General features: G+C 38.3%; 1 protein-coding gene across 2 annotated transcripts in view; it reads left to right on the top strand.

The window, feature by feature from the left end:
• The window catches only part of ABCC4 (ATP binding cassette subfamily C member 4), a 182,880-nt gene that overhangs the window by 111,866 nt on the left and 48,802 nt on the right, over positions 1–22,212 (top strand). For both annotated transcript variants that reach the window (XM_039337655.1, XM_039337654.1), the window contains 6 exons: positions 6,422–6,572; positions 7,847–7,966; positions 11,150–11,260; positions 11,842–11,942; positions 15,013–15,204; positions 18,856–19,011. In XM_039337655.1, the coding sequence (XP_039193589.1) occupies positions 6,422–6,572; positions 7,847–7,966; positions 11,150–11,260; positions 11,842–11,942; positions 15,013–15,204; positions 18,856–19,011 (831 nt within the window). The remainder of the gene's footprint in view (positions 1–6,421; positions 6,573–7,846; positions 7,967–11,149; positions 11,261–11,841; positions 11,943–15,012; positions 15,205–18,855; positions 19,012–22,212) is intronic.

The raw sequence follows: 22,212 nt of genomic DNA, 5'->3' as shown, positions 1-22,212 counted from the left end.
AAATGCCAAAGAAAAGGAAAAATGCAAGTGAGGTGGCCGTAGTAATTTTTTCAAAATAAAATAAAAAAGGCTGCTGTGTTTGGATATTAAGAACAAAAAAGTGCCTAAAATGACAACAATGGCTCAGGTCACTTGCTTTCATAAGCGCAAATGAGTGAAACTGCTTATTTGTTTCAATACCGTTGACCCTTACATTTCATTGTGTGGAAATGTCAGGGAAAGTGTGTTCGAAGACATTTCAGCATCTTTTAGTTTTCAATGTGGTTGTCATTTTGAGATTCTCAAGGGCCTCTCCCATCTGTCTCCTTCCTTCAACACAATTCATTGGCAAAGTAGACTTCCATATTTTTTTTATCTTCAGCAATAATTAACTGCCACATCTCTGTTTTGTTTCTAATTTAAAAACTAAATCAGAATCCAGTATAACCTTAGTATTTCCCCCCCCCCAAAGCAACAGGAACAGCCTTGTTTCAACTTATGATGGGTTGGTTACCTGTATCTGTGTTTTATGGGCTACTCTGATAATTATGTGAGATGGTCCAGTTGATGGAAGAAATACCTATTTAGGTTAATGTCCCCATAACAACTCAAAAGCATTTCAGGGCAGAGCCTCTCACTTGAAAGAAGAAGAGAGATTGGTGGCAGTGGTGTTCAAAGATCTAGCTTCTCAGCATTTGTATTTTTTAAAATTAGTTTATAATATAAAATACAAAAATACAAAAGCAAATAATAGGAAAAATAGGGGAGGAAAAAGGGAAGGGAAAAATGTAGAAAAGAAGGGAAAAAGAAAGAAAAGGCATTGACTTCTGACTCCTTTTGGTGCAGTAGCATAAGATAATAACATCAAATCTCAACTTTTTACTTTTATATAATAGTTAAGCTAGCCATTTCTACAACAACAAATTTATCTAATTGGTAAAACTCAAAATCAAAAGTTTCATTTTTTTTCAACTTCAAGCACAAAGTCCAGAAGCAGTTTCCAAGTAGAAACAAAAGTAGTTGTGTTTTTGCTAACTCCATCAACTTTTGCAGCCATTCATCCATTGTGGGAATCAAAATGTCTTTCCATTTTGGGGTATAAAGTAATCTTCCTGTCCTCTAGCTTCTTAGCAATTTAAAGGGGGAAATTTGGACAACTTGGATAAGAAAGAGGGAAAAGTTGGTGGTAGAGAAGAACCCCTTTAGGCTTCTTTGCCTTGCCAGTCTGGCAAAGTATGACTGACTCAAAACATTTTGCTGCCTACTCCTTGTTAAAGCTAAGCTCATCAAATTATTCTGGCTTCTGGAAATCGTGTTAAGTACCTCTTCCTGACTACTATTGTATTTTCTCCAGTCAGGCCTCCTTGAACACTATTACATATATATTATGTAATATATATTTATATATTCTTTGTTAAAGAATGTGCTAAAAGTTATACCTTTTAAAAAACCATTTGCAGTAATTTTGAGCATGAAAAGTTTCTTTCATTCTCTGGAATTCATAATGTGGACCATATAATTTCTTTACATTGACTTTATGCACTTTAATGCAAATATGCAGAAGAAGGAGTTTCCAAACTGCAGAAAAACAACATTCCAAGATGTTTAAAAATATTCAAAATTCTACCCCAGGTTTGATGTTCACTGAAGGTAGTGAATGTTGACTTTTCCTAAAAGTTGTTTTTTTTTTTTACTCTAGATAAGCTATTTGGATCTGGAAGAAAGATTGCAGCCATTCTTTTCTTCCCCTCACACTCCTGCATTTTGCATTTTCAATTGTTGTTTGCATTGTTTGCAACGCAACCAGCCATTCTTTCCCTGGGCTTTGGCTGATGGCAAAACACCAAGTTAGATAAAGGGCTTCATATTCTCTCAGTTCTCTCTTTGCTTTAAATTTCACCACTGCATTTTAAAGCTGCGTGATACTACTTTCCTGGTGGCATTTACCACAGTTGAGGTAACGCAATACTAAAACAAACAAATACTGATTTACATAATACCATAATTAGGATTTGGTTATGTGCTAAATTAAATGCTTGCATGTCTGTATTTTAATTGGTGAACACCTTTGAAAATCAATCACATTTAGATTATTTTAATTGTAACTTGGGGGGTTGACATAATCACCCCTGCATTTCAGAAATGTACATTATGTCATAATGATATTAATTACTGATAGACAACCTCAAGGCCTAGGAGCAGCTGTCAGTAAACAAAATGAATGGGAAACCAGGGTAGGGAACAGATTGGGTCTCATCTTCATCTACAGCCTCAGAAGAGGTTGTTTTATTGCAGTGTCCACCATGACCACACATCACAAGCATTAATTAATTAATTAATTAAGTGATTACAATCAAAGAACAATTCCTGAAGCTAGGAGTTGGGTGGTATCATAGCCACTTCCCAAAATACAATTCTGTAGATCAGCCATAGGATGAGGGTAGCACCACTATTGACCAAGAAGGTACAGCAGATCCTATTTTCTCTTGATATGACGGCCTTCCAGATCAGGGAAATATCTTTGCTCTTTTACGATTGTTAAATGAAGCATCGGTCAGACAGCCTTGAATTATAGAGATTTGGTTCCCATATCCATATTCTGGAACCTGGCTCGCATCAGTGATGTTTAAGAACCTATGGCCATCTGCTCTTTAGCATTTATTGGTCTCCTGAGCTTTTCAATGCCAACAATGAATGCGGAGTTGCCTTTAACTCAGGGTTCCCATAGACCTGTCAAGCATTCTCCTGTTTTTCTGAATTGCTCCATCTTTCCTTGTCTACATTTCTGCTTTCTTTTTTACAAAGGACTATGGATTTTATCCCTTCAAAACATTTCTATGAACACTGTAACACAATTTCCTGGCAGGAAAAGTTGCTGTAGCAGAAGGAAGAAAAGATCAAGTGATTCCATTAACATTTCTAACAACTTCTTAGCTACTACAAATCTTTTAATTCCCCTGTCACTCATACAGTGTAACAATCCTGTTTTAAATGGTGATAAGTACAAATCTTTTACATTGCCTTAAACTACTGATATACTATGGATGTATTTATAAACAAAATAGGATTTTTTTTTCTGTTTGGCAAAAATAGATCTCAGATTTTACTTTCTGATTCCAAAGGGAGGTTTTTTGAAGTAAAATTACCAGTGCAAATTATCAATATTGGCTCTCGAGGGACAAATATAAGTAAGCTAAATGAATCTGAGAGTAAGACTTGTAAAATATTTGTATAGATTTAAATACATGCTTTCTATGAGATTTAAAGACTTTTCTTTTTTGTCTTTTTGCTTTTCTAGTATAAGAAGTAGTATATCTATCTATTTTTCAGGATATTCTGAGAAATATCCGTGTATTGGTATGAAATGTCAGGCTGCTAATATGTAAAGTCTAAGGATTATACTGTAGATCCCTGTGTTAAGAGAGGTGTTCTTGTTATACTATACATTGCTTACTGAGCACAATGTAAAGTTTCAGTGTGGTCCAGCTAGGTGGCAGCACTAATCAACCTTGATTGATGTAGAAAGCTAAACAAAGCTAAACCCTGCTGTAGGCTAAACTGGAACATTAATAAAAGTTCTGGAAGTTGGCAGTAATAGCAAATTACAGTATATCCATATTGTGCCCAGATCCCCCATGGATGTGTCTGTGCAATTCACCAACAAATAGATCTTGCTATACCAGCCTTTAAAGCCCTGAAGAATCTGGAGCCTGATAGTCCAAGGAATCTGATTCCCTTTGCAGAGCTTACCTGCTTAGCCATTAAGATCTGCAGGGGACATTCTTGAGATAACATCCTGTTACATGGTTTGTTTTTCTTTTAATATTTTATACTATTAAAAGTATAAAAATGTTTTACTCTTAAATATTTACTAGTGAAAGGCAATGTATAAATCAAGCCTATTAATGTATGAAAATATTTTTCTTGCTGGTTGTAAAGGTAGTGTGCCCTGATTCTTGATAGAAGAGAAACTACATAGAGAGAGAGAGAGATGGACTGAGGGGGCCTGTGGAATGACCTTTCTTTCAGCTGGTCAGTTCTTGTCAACTGGAGGAGAATTCATTTTAAAACCTGGGCAATATGTTTAAGATAAGATAATTTTTACTGTCACTTTTTCCATATAAACACTGTCACATATTAAAAATGAAATTCTGATGATCGCTGTCAAAAGAATATGTGTGTGTGTTTGTGTGTGTTGTGTCTGCTTCAGATACCACAATGCCTCCTAGAAGGTAACAAAGAAAACTGATCATGGAGAGGATATGTAACATCCCTGACAATACTGAGGACTCTGGTCAAGCAACACTTATATGCCCATTCCTGAATAGAAGGAAGTGAATATCTAATAATCTTTTCTGCTGTCCTCACCACTCTCTGCACAGTCTTCCTGACTGAAACAGTAATACCTCCAAACCAGGCATGTCAAACTCGCAACGTCACATGACGTCGTGCGACGTATCAGGACTTTCCCCCCATTGCCGGCAATGGGGTGGGCACGGTTTCGGTGTGACGCATCTGGCCTGTGGGCCGACAGTTTGACATGCCTGCTCCAAATCAAACAGTAATACAATATGACAGTTGCTTTCAGTCGTCCCTCTATAGAAAGTAGTAAGGACAGGGGAAGAAAAGTGTGCTCTTCTCATACAACGCAGAAAATGCAGGTGCTGCTGTGCTCGCTTCATCAGTGTCACACTGCTGAGTGACCAAGCTAACCTGCTCATTAGCTGCACACCCAGAAATTCAATACTACTAACCACCTCCACAGTTGAATCATTAATGCACAGAGGTGTATGGCCGTGCCTGTCTTTTCTGAAGTCTCTTTTGTTTTTCCTACATTTAGAATCAAGCTGTTCTTATTCCACCAGTCCACTGAACCCTCTACCTGCTCCTCTTTAGCTCCTTTTTCCCCTGAATATCAAGCCAAATATTTTAGATCAGCTTGATTCACCTCCTTCCCCCTCTGTGTAGAAACTGCAGTCCTCATGATGATAGTTTAAAGAAAGGTGGCTCTAAAAGAAAGGGGAGAGGTAAAGTTTAATTCATTATGAAATGGTCATGTGTTTTCCAAGAATAATGTTCAGTTTGCATAAGTTGGGAAATCAGATGCCTTCTCTTTCTGTGTAGGGCTTGGTTATTGCCTGTGCAATAATGTGTCTGCCTTTTGAGACTATTTCATTAAGTTTATTTGCATGCAAGTTGAGTTTTTCATATGCATGATATTAGAATGATCCACCCTTTCATAAGTTTAATGCTAATGAGGCTTCTGTAAAATTCCTTCCAACGATAGGATGTGTGTCAGACAATGGTGTGTCAGAACTTCATCCTAACAATATTCCCTCTCTTTTATTTTTCTTCAATGAGAAGGTTTTGTTCTCTGTACTTCGGCAGGAATATTCCCATCTGAGAGGTTTTGTTTCTTAATGTTGTAACTAAGCTGATCCTGAAAAAAATTTGTTCTCCAGTTCATTTACTTCAAGCACACTTCAAGCAGGTGCATAATGGCAAATTTGGCCTGTGTATATATGAAGCTTTGATGAGGCCATTTTATAGTTCTAGGAACAAGTAAAAGCAGGGTAAAATAGAGCAATGCCCTAAAAAAGTAGAATTCCTTCAAAAGGCAACAGTGGTAGAGATAATGTTAAAGCAGGGAGCTAGGAAAAAATAGCACAGTGCTTACAGTTGAGATAAGCCCCAGAATCACAAAGGGCTTGGCTGAAAGGGAACAAACTAGGGACCTTTATGGAGCTAAGACCGGAGGACAGAGGCTTGGAAAAATTTGGAACCTAATTTAGGAGAAAAGAATTTTGGCGTTTCTGCCTCTGCTTGATTTCTATGATCTTATTTCAGGGGTCTTCAAACTTGGCCCTTTTATGAATTGTGGACTTCAACTCCCAGAATTCCTCAGCCAGCATGCCTGGCTGAGGAATTCTGGGAGTTGAAGTCCACAAGTCATAAAAGGGCCAAGTCTGAAGACCCCTGTCTTATTTGGAGACAAGCAAGACAGTTAAAAAAATGGTGGCAATGTCACATGTTGAGTTCAGCTGTGGGCTTCTGGAAATTAGTTACTGTCTTTTTAAGCACCCGAAGTATCTTTCAGCCATCTTTACCATTGCTCTTGAATTAGTTCATTAACACCATTACCTTGCAGATCGGGGTGGGCAGAAATGATATAGCAAATGGAACTTGGCAATTTGCCAAGCACCATGTCCCTTTGATTTTGTTGTGAAATTAGAACAATGGTAAAAAAAAAATCAGCTTATGGCTGTTAGTAGAAATAATTAGGAAATATTTTCCCCAATTCTATGTTCATTTATATGATTGTATGGACTTTGGGATGGTCTACTCTGGACATCATTGTCTCTTCTACATGATCGTATACAAGGCACTCAGAAGAACCTTTGAAAACTAAGATGTGATTCCTGTTCACCTTTTCTTCTGGCAGACTTTTCTTCAGGTGTGTGGAGTGGTCGGAGTGGCGATTGCCGTGATACCCTGGATTCTCATCCCATTGGTTCCACTTCTTATTCTGTTCATATTTCTTCGACGATACTTTTTGGATACATCAAGAGATATCAAACGTTTGGAATCTACCAGTATGTGTTTTTAATTTTAACAATTTGGGGATCGTTGCATTCCATGCTGCAAATTGCTCACATACAGATTTGGATTTCCTTCTATACATATATGTGTATTTTGGTAGTGATTTTGAACATTCTTTTGGCCCATTCCTTCTTGTAGCACTTAATGGCACGTATAAAAATCCATTTCCAGCACGTAAACATTTTTCCGTTTTCAGCACCCCCAAAATTCTTAATTTCTTGCTCTCAGCAATAGACACAACATATGCCCCTTCTTCTCTCACTCACTGAGCACACCTCCCATGTGCTTTGCCTGCATTTGACATTAGGAATGCTTGCTAATTTGTTGAAATAAAAAGTGAAGGAGGTGCTTTCACCCCCACAGTACTTAATGCACCAATTTTATTTTAAATGAATAACCCCCAAAAGAGGTGGATGCACCTGTAACCATTAGAGGCTGGGGAAAAAAAGGAATGCGACTTTTGGACTTCAAAACGTTGCCTGTCTCTGATTTTTTTATTTAAAAAATTGTCCTGCTTTCTCTTTTCTCTTGATTTCAGCAATTCAGCTCTGGATTATAATTGACGCTTCTCTTATTCTTCAGAATGAAAATAAATGAAAATTTGGAGTTGCAATAGAAACAGAGGACAAGCTAGGAAGTTGCAGCCTACTTAAATATTGTATATTATAAATTGCTAAATGACCTCAATTCTACAGAATAACTGTAGCATAAAGGCTACATTTTCTTTATTATCCATTTTCCTCCCACAAGTCTGCCTTTCCATTGCTAGTTAGCATTTCTATCTACCTGTCTCAGAATACTGCCTGCTCAGCCTTTGTGCCAGACCTTCTGGTGCTGAGTAGGTATGAACAACATTATTCCACCTTATCCTAACTTCTGCTTTGTGTTCTTCACTGAAAGATGTCAGAGGAACACATTCTAAGTCACACAGATATTTCTGATTGAGTTCTGTAACTGATTATCAAACAACATAACAATTCAGAAGAGAGATAACCTAATCATGGCTGTATGTACAACAGTTGAGTATCACTTCCTGCAACTTCTGCATTGTTTGTTTGTTTGTTTGTCAAATTTATTTGCCTTCCATCTCACAGTTCAGGTGACTCTGAGTAGCAATAAGTTTATAATAATTTTTAAATAAGCATTGAGATAATTTTAGAGAAACTCTTACTGTTTTTATTCGGTTAATATCTGTTAATAGTATTAAAGGTCAGCATAATGAAAGAGTTCTCTTGAAATCTGACATCTTTTAATCTTTATGTTGCAGCTCGAAGCCCAGTTTTTTCTCATTTGTCATCATCTCTTCAGGGACTTTGGACTATTCGTGCTTTTCAAGCACAGCAGAGATTCCAAGAATTATTTGATGCACACCAAGACCTACACACAGGTTTGTAAAAAGATCAAGGTAATTAATTTCCAGTTCAGCAGAACCAAGAAGGAAGATTCTTCTTGCAGCATACTATTTCATAAACTACAGTATTCATTAACTGAGAAATGGAATGGGGCAGGAAAATTAAGCATTATTTCATCTGAGGCATTTGTTGTATGACTTCTCAAAAATCTTCTCTGTTTCAAATAGCCAAAAAAGAATATAAAGCCTAATATTGGTTAGTGGATTGTGTGTGTGTGTGTCAAATTATAGTAAATTAAACTAGGGCAAATTTCTTAAAATACATTTGAAAATGTACTGTCTACTTGTAAAAATCTTCTGGAAAGCTGCAGGTGTATCAGGAACTTCTAATGTCAGAAGCCTTCTGTTGCTGGTCTTACATGATATGGCATTACCTAAGACAGACCCAGTGTATATAATCTGGGGGTCCTCCTGGATTCACGTCTCTTGCTCAAAGAACAGGTTGCAGCTGTAGCCAGGGGGGCCTTTGCATAACTTCAGTTCTTTACCAGGTAGGCCTGTTCCTGGACAGGGAGGCCCTGCTCACTATCACTGATGCTCTCTCATCTGCAATTCGCTCTACATGGAGCTGTATTGAAGTGTATGTGGAAGCTTCAGCTAGCACAGAATGTGACAGCATGGCTAGTAAATGAGGCATCCAGTTTTGGTCATCACAATATAAAAAGGTGTTGAGAAAGAGTGCAGAGAAGAGCAACAATGATTAGGTGGCTGGAGGTTAAAACATATGAAAAACAGTTGCAGGAATTGGGTATATCTAGTGCAGGGGTAGGGAACCTTGGCTCTTTTATGACTTGTGGACTTTAATACCTAGAATTCCTGAACCAGTCATGCTGACTCAGGAATTCTGGGAGTTGAAGTCCACAAGTCATAAAAGAGCCAAGGTTCCTACCCCTGGTCTAGTGAAAAGAAGGACTGGAGTGACATAATAGTAGCCTATATTTGAGGGGCTGCCACAACGAAGAGGGGAGTCAACCTATTTTTCCCAAGTACCAGAAGTCAAGACAAGAACAATGGATGGAAAATAATTAAGGAGAGAAACAACCTAGAACTAAGGAGAAATGTCCTCATGATGAGAACAATCAACTAGTGGAATGGCTTGCCTTCAGAAGTTGTGGGTGCCCCATCATTGAAGGCTTTCAAGAAGAGACTGGACAGCCATTTGTTTGAAATGGTTTAGGGTCTCCTGCTTGAGCAGGGGGTTGAACTAGATGTCCTCCAAGGTCCTTTCCAGCTCTGTTATTCTATGAATCTATGGCTTTCTTGTGGTTTTTTTTCCTTGAAAATGTTTCGCTTCTCCTCCAAGAAGCTTTGAGTTTGCTGAGAATTCAAGGTGGCGAACTCAAACATGCTTTAGCCAAAAGGCAACTGGACTTACTTGATTTTTGTTCCTTTGAAAGTGTTTCACTTCTCACCTAAAAAGCTTCATCCAAGAAAAACAAAAAACAAGAAAGACCAGTTGTCTTTTGGCGAAAGCACCTTTGGGTTCGCCATCTTGTGTTATTTGTAAAAATAATAAAGGTGGGATATAAATAAATAAATAAATAAATATACAGTACATATCTGTTTACGTTTGGTTCCCATATTTACTTCTTGAAATATGTGTAGGCTCATAGTCCAGCTATCTAAATGTTTAAATGAACTGGAATATCTACGCAAAAGTTACACAAGGCAACATATGGATGTGGTCAACAGTTTACAGTGCTACTTAGTGGTAACTCATTAGAATAAGTTACTGAGTGTCAGCCCTGCCCCATCTTGGTCTTTCAGGAAAGCAAGACTCTCAACTCTGTTTATAGTGAAAAGAATACTTTTACTAAAAGCCAAGTGGTTGCGGTAAAACAAACTGAACTGAAGTTTTGCATATGGAAGCTTCCCAGTTAACTTTCTCTTTCTCATTTCATCCCTCTGCTGTTTGTCCAGTCACATTCAAAGAAGTTGTTTTGGTAACTGTCCCTGCAAAGGTGGGCTAGATCTTGAGCCCTTACATTCCATTTCCCAAGCCGGGGACCTTGGGATGATGAGCTGATGTCTCAGGATGGCACTAACTTTAGTTTCAGTTTCCCCATCCCCCCCCAGCTCCCTCCCCGCATAGTATAACCTGGTTCTTTCTACTCCTTGTCCAGTCCCCAACTCCAGCTTGACAGATCAGACCTAAGGATTAATACAAAGCAGAAGGACTCAGTAGAGGTAGTTTTCAACTTACAACCACAATTGAGCCCAATTTCTATTCTTAAGTAAGAAATTGTTAAGTGAGTTTTGCCCCATTTTATGACATTTCTCAGTGTTAAATGAATCACTGCAGTTAGTAAGTTAGTAACTTTTTTTGTAACTTAGTAACTAAGTTAGTAACTTTGTTGTTAAGTGAATCTGGCTTCCCCATTGACTTTGCTTGTCAGAAGGTCGCAAAAGGGGATCATATGACCTTGGGACACAACAATGGTCACAAATATGAAGCAGTTGCTAAGCATCTGAATTTTGATCACATGATCAGCATCATGATGCTGCAAAGATTGTAACTCTGAAACATGATCATAAGTCACTTTTTTCAGGGCGGTTGTAACTTGAACGGTCACTAAATGAATTGTTGTAAGTCAAGGACAGTACAGGCAGTCATTGATATACAACCATTTGTTTAATGACTGTTCAAAGTTACAATGCCACCGGAAAAAGTGACTTATGATCATTCCTTGTTCTTATGACTATTGTAGCATCCTCATGACAAATGATCAAAATTTGAGCACTTGGCAACTGGCATGTATTTATGACAGTTGCAGCATCCCAGGATCATGTGATCACCATTTGCGACTTTCCCAGTTGACTTCCAACAAGCAAAGAAGTCTGATTTGCTTAATGACTGCCTGATTCACTTAACAACAGCAGTGATTTGCTTAACAACTGTGGCAAAAGAGGTCATAAAATTAGGCGCAATTCACTTAATGACTGCCTTGCTTAGCAACATAAGTTCTGGTCCCCATTGTGGTCATAAGATGAGGACCACCTGTATCACGGTATGTCTTTAGAAGTAAAATGGAAACCTTCCTGAATTTCCAAAATCAGTTTCAAGGATAAGACCGAATTTATATAATCCAATTGTTTCAGCCCTGCTAATGTTGTATCTGTTGCATCTGAACAATCTCCCTTTCTTCTTTTTGCTTTCAGAAGCCTGGTTCCTATTTTTGACTACGTCTCGCTGGTTTGCGGTACGCTTGGATGCCATCTGTGCCATCTTTGTGATAGTGGTGGCCTTTGGCTCTTTGCTGCTTGCACAGAGTAAGTTTACTTGCTGGAAAACATTATACTATTATCTACTCTGGTTTGCCTTCTCATATTTTTCTAGCTACGCTACCAACGTCAAATGAATAAACTGTGTTCTTTTCACAAGCCAATTACTGGTAATGAGTTAGTACTTCCTCCAGATAATTTCTGGGTAATGTGGTTTGTTTTAATTGTTGTCCAATGTGCACCATCTTTTGCCCTCTCTTCTTCTTTGTTTTTAACGGTGAACCGCCCAGTCATTGGAAGACAGGCAGTGTAAAATTTTAATAAATTAAATCAATCAGTAAGTTAAATTCTGTTAACATTGTGATGCTACAAATGAATATACTTACAATTCTTCTTAATGTCCTTTATTTATATATATATAATAGATTCCTCTTTGTCACAATCCTTTATTTAAGATTTTTTTTTTCTGGAGAACTTGTTCCCTATGCACATACACAGCCCATAAGCATATCTATTTAGTTTGTGTAATTTAAGCTTTATATTTTCAATTTCCATAAACTAGATTATTAGAATTGAAGAAAATTGTTCATTCAAAATTCTTTATACCTGCTTTCTTTCTTGCCTCATAGCTCTTGATGCTGGAAAGGTGGGCCTTGCTTTATCCTACGCAATCACTCTCACCGGAATGTTCCAGTGGGCAGTTCGGCAAAGTGCAGAAATTGAAAATCTGGTAATAAGCAGTTGTTTCTTTAAAATATGTAAAAAAAAAATCCTGTTGCATTGAAAGCCCAAAGACATTTTGCCCTGTTGGTTCCCTTGCTCTAATACATCTGATTTTGCCTCCATCCTTCTGTGTTGTGGGGAAGTGAATTACTCTGAATGCAAAAAAGTCAATATCCAATTTTGGTCAGTCCCGGTAACTGACCCAGATTGGGTCTTGCAGCATTATCCTGAGACACGTATTTTTGCTTCATTCATAACAAAAAAGTCATTTGAGAATTATGAAAGAACTTTCTGTGAAAGAAAACAAAGATGGCAATCCCTTCTTACAGGGAGTAGGAAGAATTTCAGTCATGTTAGTCTTTCATTCAGAGAGCATAATGTAACCCAGACATGGTGGGATGAGAAAAGAAAGAGATGAGTGTGTACATATATTAAATTAGTGTTATATTACAATACATATTAAATTAGTGTTATTATATATTTAATTTTATTATCATTATATATTTAAGTTTAATTGTATTATACAGTATTATATAATTAATATATAAATAATATATAATATATTATTATATACTTAATATGAGCAGCATGGTGGCCTAATGGTGAAGATACTTCCCACTCAGAAGATTGAGAGTTCAATCCTAGGTAGCAGCAGATGTTTCTCTCCTAGGGTGCAAAGGAAAAATATCTGCTGTGAAGTCTGCCATAGATGTCAAGAAGGACATCCGGACAGTAAACATTCAGCTCTACCCATTTCCCCAACTCTACCCTGAATAGGGACTACAGGGTTGAAAAAGGGAGATTTTTTTAATAAAATCAATATATACTTATTACATTATGGATAAGGAAAATACTGTGGACATGGTTTACTTGGACTTCAGTAAGGCATTTGACAAAGTAGACCACCCCCTAACTTCTCGGTAAGATAGAATAATGTGGGATAGACAGTACCATTATCAGATGGATTTGCAACTGGTGAACCAACCATACACAGCAGATGGTCCTCAATGGAACAACATGTACATGAAGTGGGGTACCTCAAGATTCTGTCTTAGGCCAGTGCTCTTCAACATCTTCGTAAATGATCCAGATGAGGGGATAGAAAGGAAACTCATCAAATTTGCAGATGACATCAAGCTCGGGGGAATAGCTGACATTTTGGAAGATAATTTCAAGATCCAGAAGAATCTTGGCAGACTTGAACACTGGGCCCTATCTACAAAATGCAATTCAGTGATAAGAAAGTAAGATCCTGCACATAGGCAAGAAAAACCAAATGTGTAGCTATAGAATAGATGGTACATGGCTCAATAATAGCAACTATGAGAGGGATCTAGGTATCCTACTAGACCACCACTTAGTTATGAGCCAGCTATGTGCTGCAGCTGCCAAAAAAGCTAATGCAGTCCTAGGCTGCATCAAGAGAGAGATAGATTCAAGATCACATGAAGCAATAGTACAGCGGTTCTCAACCTATGGGTCGCGACCCCATTTGGGGTCGATCGACCATTTCACGGGGGTCGCCAAACCACGCGCCTCGGGGATGGAGGGCACCTAAAGCCGGCCACGGAGTGAGGAAATGGGGTCGGGATGATCTTCTGGAAGCTGAGGTAGGCAGGAGCCATGGAAGTGCAGTCGGTATCTGAGCCGTCGGTGGCAGCGGCGGCGGGGGCAGTGGCCCTCGGCAACAGTGCTCTCCCTTTGGAACCGGCAAAGGATACGGATCGCCAGCTGCGTCTTCGCCTCTGTGTCCTCAACCGAGCAGGATTACGTGGGCACCCTGCGCTTCCTGTAGGGTGCAAACGCCGGGGCTCCGGAGGGTATGCCTGGACCCCGGGAAGGGGAGGGAGTCACTGGGGCGGGCGAAAGGTTGCGTCGAGGAAGAGGAAGGGCAGCTGTGCATCTGCTGCGGCGATGGGACCCGCGGCGGCCACGCCCACTTGGCCACGCCCACTTGGCCACGCCCACTCAGTGGCCACGCCCACTCAGTGGCCACACCCACTCAGTGGCCACACCCACTCAGTGGCCACACCCACTTGGCCACGCCTCTGGGGTCACCACAACGTGGGGAGCTGTATTATGGGGTCACGGCATTAGAAAGGTTGAGAACCACTGCGATAGTACTACTTTATACTGCTCTAGTGAGACCACACTTGTAATACTCCATCCAGTTCTAGTCTCCTGATACAAAAAAAGATATTGAGGCCCTAGAAAGAGTGCAGAGAAGAGCAACAAAGATGATAGGGGATCTGGAGGCTAACCCAGGTATTTCCAGTCTAACGGAAATAAGGACTATTGGTGATATGATAGTAGTCTTCCAGTACTTGAGGTGTGGTCAAAAGGAATAGATGGGCAACCTATTCTTCAAAGGCCTGAAGGCAGGACAAGAAGTAATGGATGGAAGATCATTAAAGAGACCTCCAACCTAGAACTACGAGAAATTTCCTGACAGTGAGAATAAGTAATCAGTGGAACGGCTTATCAAGCTTTTCAAGCGGAGACTGGTAGTACAGGGTCTCCTGCTTGAGCAGACAGTTGGACTAGAGGTCCTCCAAGGTCCCTTCCAACACTATTATTATATGCTCTATGTTCTCTATTCTATTTCATGTTTGTAAACTAATACACTGTGAACAGCTCTACAAAGCATGCTTCCAGTTGTCCACTGCTAACACAAGGATTATTTAAGATATGCAGGGTAGCATACTGGTAAAGAAAAAGGCATACTGTATATGTTTAATTGCTGTAGTTTAATCCAGTGCACATTGAAGAGGGATATAATTAAGGTCCCACCATTGTGGAGTGTTGTTTTCAGACATAGGAGATTAACGTAGATCAATACCAAGATGTACTGTAGGTTTGTTCCAGATGTATGAAAGCAAAATTGTTTCAGAATATATTTTTTTCACTTATTTATTTGATTTATGCTCCTCCCCTTTTTCTTAAAAGCATATCTATTCAGGTAGAAATAAATGCAGCAAGCATTGAATCTGATTCTATTTGAAACCTGAAAATTAATCCGCAAGTGATTACTGCATTGTAAATCAATAAATACCTAGGAATCAATTTTTCTTTTTCAGATGATATCAGTGGAACGAGTAACGGAATACACAGAGTTGGAACAGGAAGCACCCTGGCATACACACAAACATCCACCAGCGCAGTGGCCAACTGAAGGAGTGATAGTATTTGATGATGTGAACTTTGCTTACAGTGCAGATGGTCCTTTAGTGTTGAAACATTTATCTGCTTTAGTTAAATCAAAAGAAAAAGTACGTATGTGTTAATTTTATTTTTGAGTCAGAATGGTAAAAAGTCTTAACAGTGGTTGGGTTTCATAGGCTTGATTTCACAGATCGCATACAAGTAATCCTTATGACCCTAATTGAGTCCAGTTGTTAAGCGGGACATTGGTTAAGTAAGTTTTGCCCCATTTTACAACTTTTCTTGCCCCAGTTGTTAAGTGAATCACTGCACTTGATAAGTTAATAACCCAGTTGTCAAGTGAATCTGGCTTCCCCATTGACTTTGCTTGTCAGAAGGTGGCAAAAGGTGGTCACGTGACCCTGGGACACAGCAATGGTCTGAATTTTGATCACATGATCATGGGGATGGTGCAAAGGTATTAATTGGTTTTTTTCAGCACTGTTGTAACTTTGAATGATCACTAAGCAAACTGTTGTAAGTGGAGGACTACCTGTATTTTGTTTTTAGGAGGATTAGTAATGTTAGTCTCATGGAACTTCTCTTCTGCCATTCCCCATCTCTTCTGTACATGCACAATTCTTCGTCACTTGGGCAGAGATCAAATTTCTTATTCTTGGTCTCTTGTTTTAGCTGTTTTAGGTTTTAAGAAGGAGATGAAATATAATATTTACTGGTGCTGCAATTACTCAAATCAACTTTGGTTGATCTAGGAAGTTGGAAAAATGTCTATCTTTGTTTCCCTTAATCTAATTTTTCACTGAAGCATGATCATTTAGATTCTGGAATAATATGTTGTTAAATGATTTGTAGTATATTAATGATTATCTAATAATATATTAATATGATAGTCTGGTATAATACTTAGGATGTTAGATTAGGACTGGGAGTACCTACATTCAAATTCATTCTCATTGGTTGATTTTAAATGCTAAGAGTAACCCCTTATGTCCTTTCGTATCTTAGCTTATTGAAACAATTGGAAGTGGCCTTCTTTAGCACTCATTTTATAGAGACATTTGACAATCTCTCATTTCCTCAGTTTTTAGAAGGCTGGTCATAATGACCAATTTAGGTTGTTTTATCTTTTTTCTGCTTATAATTCTAAGATACAGCATTGCTATGCTTTGTGCAGCAGCTTGTTAAATCTTGTAGGAACTAACTATTAATAGAGACTATAAAATTCTTACATACTTGTAATAGTGTATTTCTGTCTTTTGTTTTCTATTCATTTTGGTTAACAGTATTAAACAATGTTATAGCCCATTATTATGAATATTTTACTATCATATTTTTATTTTTATAGGTAGAATAGAATAATATTGTATCATACTTTATTAATTTTGTAATAGTTTACAACTATTAGCTTATACATTAATTTTGATATGTTACTATATGTAGGTTTAATATGAATCATGTACTTTGTAGATTTAAGACAAAATGGATTTTCTAGTTCAAGGAGATAATTTTTTAAAAATTATCTTTTTATAGTTTATATTATACACTAGACATTAGGTTTGGAAAGCTTCATGATTTTCTAATTTTAAATATTATACTAGGCTGGTTCTGGACAGGAATATAATAAATCTGAAATCTTGGATTGATTCAGCCCAGGATTGCTTGCAATACCCACAGCACTGAAGGATTTGCAAGGATGGTTCTAAAAATACTGCAAAGCAACTTGTACAAGCAATTAGAGAGGTTAGGTTCTCTTCTCAGCTATACCTCCCATTTTATAAAATGCTGCTTCATCCCCCTAATTCCCAGTTAATCTCAGAAAGAATAATTCCACTATTCAAACTACTATTTATGTAAATCTACTATAAAGATGCTGGCTTTTATTTTGCATAGATGACTTCATGGGGAAGCGGAAGCCTCTAAGAGTTTATTCAAGATATCTCTTTATCACTTTCATACTTTTGTTTGCCTTGGGCCAACTCTTGCAGTAGTCATATGCTCTTCTAATAGCGGATAAGGATTTAGATGTCATGGAAAGTAACGAACCAAACAAACATGACTGGGAAGAGAGGGAATATGTTGCTGAATTAATGTACCTGGGCAGTTTTCTTAGCAGGAATAAGGAAGTGGTTTGCCACTGCTGCTTCGGAGATCTTCTTGTGGTTTCCCTTCTAAGAAAAGATAGATCCGACTTTGTTTAGTGTTTTTGTGATTAGTTAAGGTTCCCTCAGGAGCTTTCATCTGCAGTGATTAAGACAACTGAAAGAGATATTGTTGAGAGTTTATCTCAACTAATTCTCCAATTATTCTATTGATGCTAAAAGGAGGGTAAAACACGTTCCAAATGAAGAAAAACAGCTGGTGGGCTTTGGGGGCTGAAAGGGAAGTTTGAAGAATTTCTGAATGTTGTTGTGATCTTATGCTAGGTAGCACCTCCCACTGAATGCGAATTCAGAATCTCACTGCTCCTGATTTCACAGTATACTTCTTGATTTTTTTAAAAATATATATCAATGAAGACAAAAAGCAGCATTTTCCAATTAAATATGCAACTAATATGTACCAAGAGAAATGTATTTAAAAGGTATCAATATCATTGACAAACTTTCATGCAGAACATTTTTTAAAAAAATTGATACAATTAATTATTGTCTCTCTGATGGCTGAGCTAGAAATTGATAAATAGACGTTGGGTCTAAGAAGTATATTTCAGTTTCTTAATGTAAAAGAAATATATGTTTATTCCTGTACTCCTGATGACAGAAGGTCTATAACAGACATGTCAAACACGAGGCCCGGGGGCTAGATGCGGCCCGCGAAGTGATTTCATGTGGCCCGTGAAGCCATCCTGGAAACAGTAAGGGAACGGCCCCATCTGCCTTGGCCCTGCCCCAATGTACAATTTTGTGGTGGCCATCTATGCTGAAACGCATTCAGTCTTAGCTCCATAAGCCCCCCCCCCACATGGCCTGAGAGGAACAGTGAGGCTTCTCCAGTGGACCATGCCTTGGCACTTGCCCTGGTCCCATCCACTTCTTCCAGAGACCCTCAGATCTGTCCCACTCCTGCCCAGGTCCCCACAGGCACCCTTGATGCGATGTAGAGCTGGCCACACCCACCCAGTAGGCCACACCCACTCCATCCACACCCACCCAGTAGGCCGCAACCACCCTAGCCACACATCCCCGCACCCTGAGGGCAACCGCAATGCTGATGCGGACCTCAATGAAATTGAGTTTGACACCCCTGGTCTATAAAAAGACCACCCATAATATTTACTCCGAGAATTGTGAAATAAAAACACTGTTATTCCTATCCAAAAGCAAATGTTAATAATGTTTTATGAGCTGCCCAGGCCCTGAAGCTAGACAATGGTAGTTTCAGAAACATATATAAAATTGCATTAAAATTTAAGTTCAATTTAAACAGTTGGAATAAGATAGGTATGCTTTAAGTCCTAATAAATAAATACCAGCCATCTCTTTCATATGTGCTAAGGGAAAACATTTGTTTGATTCCTTCTTCACATGAGGAAAATGAACTAAAATCACTATATTATCCAACAATAGGTTTAGATCATTCAAATACTGTGGAAATCTTCCTTTTGAAGACAATGTTCATACATCTTTTGTTGCCTAATATCTACTTTGTACATCTTGCCTTACAAGAAGTAAAATAAACAAGATAATTAGAAGCAGTGCTTTAGAAATGCCTTCTTCCCCTAGTATATGGTTGTTGTTTTTTTTGTATTTGTCTTTCAGGTTGGAATTGTGGGAAGAACAGGAGCTGGCAAAAGCTCTCTAATAGCTGCTCTTTTCCGGTTGGCCGAGCCTCAAGGAAGAATTTGGATTGATAAATATTTGACATCAGAACTAGGACTTCATGACTTGAGGAAGAAAATCTCAATCATACCTCAGGTATTGGTCTGCTTTGCATATCGGCCTATTTTAGAAGACCATCCAGTGCTCTCCAGAAACCTTAGGGTTGTAAATTTTTCTTTATCTTTCTTCTGCACTCTGCTGGTTATATGCCAGGAATCTTATAGAGTAGCGTGATGTCTCTGTGTATGTTAATCCTCTCTTCTTGAATGATGACTGAAAATGAAGTGAAATTATTATGACTATTTTAAGAGGTTCATTATCTATGTTTCTGTCATGCCCAAACAGCTTTCTTTTAGCCATTAGTTATGACTACAGATTGAATTTAGTTTAAAGACTGTAATGATGCATTCTGTATTGGGGACATAAAATATTTCAGAGAGGAAATTATTCTGACAAATAGAAGAGAATATGTTTGTGCATGCGCACATGCGCTCGCGCACACCCACACACAGCGTCTTTGTCCTCTCAAATATACACCATAAAATAAAGATTTTATGGACTAGGGTGCTGTGAATCAGATCCTGTTCCTGGCACTTTAGATTTCACTGAGAACATAATTTTAGCTAGTTAGTAGAAAATTGATAATTTTTATTTGGCTTTCAAGATATTCCAGAATGTGAATGTTTTATTCTCAGCTGCTTTGGAAGACTTGAAATGGCTATTTGGAGCTAGAAAACTTTTGCTCATATGTCCTGAAACGTAGTAAATTAACTCAGTCGCTGCTTTGAACAGCTATCAGCTCCAATCTCTCAGGTTCATTTGTGCCATTCTAAATATGTAACAATATAAACACATTGATCATTACCCCCCAAAAGCTCCAGTGCATCCCTCCAGTGCATTAACAGAGGGATAGAATCAAGATCACATGTAATATTAATACCACTTTTCAATGCCTTGGTAAGGCCACACTTGGAATATTGCATCCAGTTTTGGTCACCACGATGTAAAAAAGATGTTGAGACTCTAGAAAGAGTACAGAGAAGAGCAACAAAGATGATTAGGGGACTGGAGGCTAAAGCATATAAGGAACGGCTGCTGGAATTGGGTATGTCTAGTTTAATGAAGAGAAGGACGAGGGGGGACATGATAGCAGTGTTCCAGTATCTCAGGGACTGCCACAAAGAAGAGGGAATCAAGCTATTTTCCAAGGGGCCTGAAGGCAGGACAAGAAGCAACGGGTGGAAACTAATCAAGGAGAGAAGCAACCTAGAATTAAGGAAAAACTTCCTGACAGTTAGAACAATTAACCAGTGGAACAACCTGCCTCCGCAGGTGGTGAATGCTCCAACACTGGAAGTTTTTAAGAAGAGACTGGACGGCCATTTGTCTGAAATGGTGTAGGGTTTCCTGCCTGAGCAGGGGGTTGGACCAGATGACCTTCAAGGTCCCTTCCAACTTTATTATTCTAATTATTATTATTATTATTATTATTATTATTATTATTATTGTTGTTGTTGTTGTTGTTGTTGTTGTTGTTGTTATCATTATTATTATAGTATGTCTGGCCATCTTTCCTTTGAACTATGTTTTTTGGATTGAAAAGCAATCCTATCAGTTCCTATGAGGACCCAGGGGTGGGGTACTGATCCAGGAATGGGAGCAGAGGAAATATGGTTTTATTTCCAGGTTGCTTTTTAAATTAAGAAACAGGTTGTTTAATGGTAAACGGGCAGGGGGAGGGGGAAATCAGTGTAATTTAACTTCAGTTAGTGGCATGCAAAGGAAGCACGGGGCCTCTTAGACTCATGATTGCCTTGTTCACCTTTGCTCTTTTGACATCAAAATGCTCAATTTTTATACTCCCCCCCCCAACTCTTCTGAGTAGCTAAGTGGATAGATGTCAGTCATAAATTTTGGCAAGCCAAATTTGATTTTTTTTCTCTCCTATCTCAGAAATCAAAAGATCCTCCAATCCCTGCACATTCTAGTTGTCATGTGTTTTCAGCTTAAAATATAGGTTGCATTCGGAGAGTAATGAAACAGGGGTGTCCATTTCACTACGTATATCAATGTAATATGTGACAATTGTCACAGGACTGTTACTATGAACTCGTAATATATATTTGAGATAGGGCTCTCTAGTTCTTCTTCCCTATAATGTCTTCCTTGTCAAGGCTAAATATTACAAAAACACAAAACATAAGTCAGCCTCCTAACATGTAGCTAGAGCCATTCTCCCTCAAAAACTGAAGCAGGGAGCTTCTGCCAGTTGGCCTTTGTCAAGTTGTGTATTGTTTCACCTGATCTGGAGTGAGACTGGAGACCCTGTATTAAATGACATGAAGCCTGGAATGATGTGTGGTTGTAGGGCTTTCTGTGAGACTTTTTTTTTTCCTTTTCTCTTTGATTATTTTTTTTTTCGAACTACCATGATAAAAGTTAGGCAAGCAGTATGGCTCTTTAAAAGCTCTCTTTGCCTTATCCTCCTTTTGCCCCTCTGCTCAAAGAATAGAAAGCACGGAAAGAGGTAGGTATGCTATTACTACTAAATAAATACAATTGGATTGTAGCCTAATGCAAGCTCCCTCTTTGTTTCTGGATGCTGAAGGCTTCATAAATGCACAGTAGTGCTGCTGAGTGAAGTTGATGACCCTTTTGTACCTAAGAGGACTTTACATGGACTTAAATTCTTCTGCCTTTGTGTTTGCACAATATTCTTTTCTCCTGAAAACAGATGACGAACTGTTCATTCAATAGCTGCAAAGTTTTGAAAGCTTTCCTAGCTATTTCAGGTGGGAACTGTATTGTATAATACTGGAGGTTTTTTCCCCCAGGAAAAAAAATATACATTTTTAGAAGGTAGGAAATTTTCCTACACTAATTTTATTTTCCATCCTATTTATTGTTACATACATTGTTGATATATTAAGCTCCTTATATAGGAATTGCACTTCAAAATAAAACAAAAAGTGCCTTGTCTATCATCTTGGCAGTATAAATAAGATTGAATCAAATTCATGAGGGAGAGCTTCATTTGTGTAAAAGTATTTAGTTACTTTTTTTTACATTAAAGGAGTCTTTTTTCATATTGTCAGTAGAACATAAAAGTCCGCAAAACTGTAAGATGCTGATCATACCAGTGACAAACTACATTGTATTATTGTATTTGTGTTGAAAACAGCTGCATAGTATGACCATACGCAGTATATTTTTTAATTTTGATTTGCACAAATTCTTCCTCCATTTTTGCAGTGTTAACCATGGTTTGAGGTGTGTATGTGCTGCTTGGAAGACATT

Source organism: Crotalus tigris, unplaced genomic scaffold, assembly GCF_016545835.1.
Source record: "Crotalus tigris isolate CLP2741 ecotype Arizona unplaced genomic scaffold, ASM1654583v1 scf7180000017685.4511686, whole genome shotgun sequence".
Taxonomy (NCBI): Eukaryota; Metazoa; Chordata; class Lepidosauria; order Squamata; family Viperidae; genus Crotalus; species Crotalus tigris.
The sequence above is the reverse complement of the archived record's forward strand: the minus strand, read 5'-3'. Positions and strand labels throughout refer to the sequence as shown.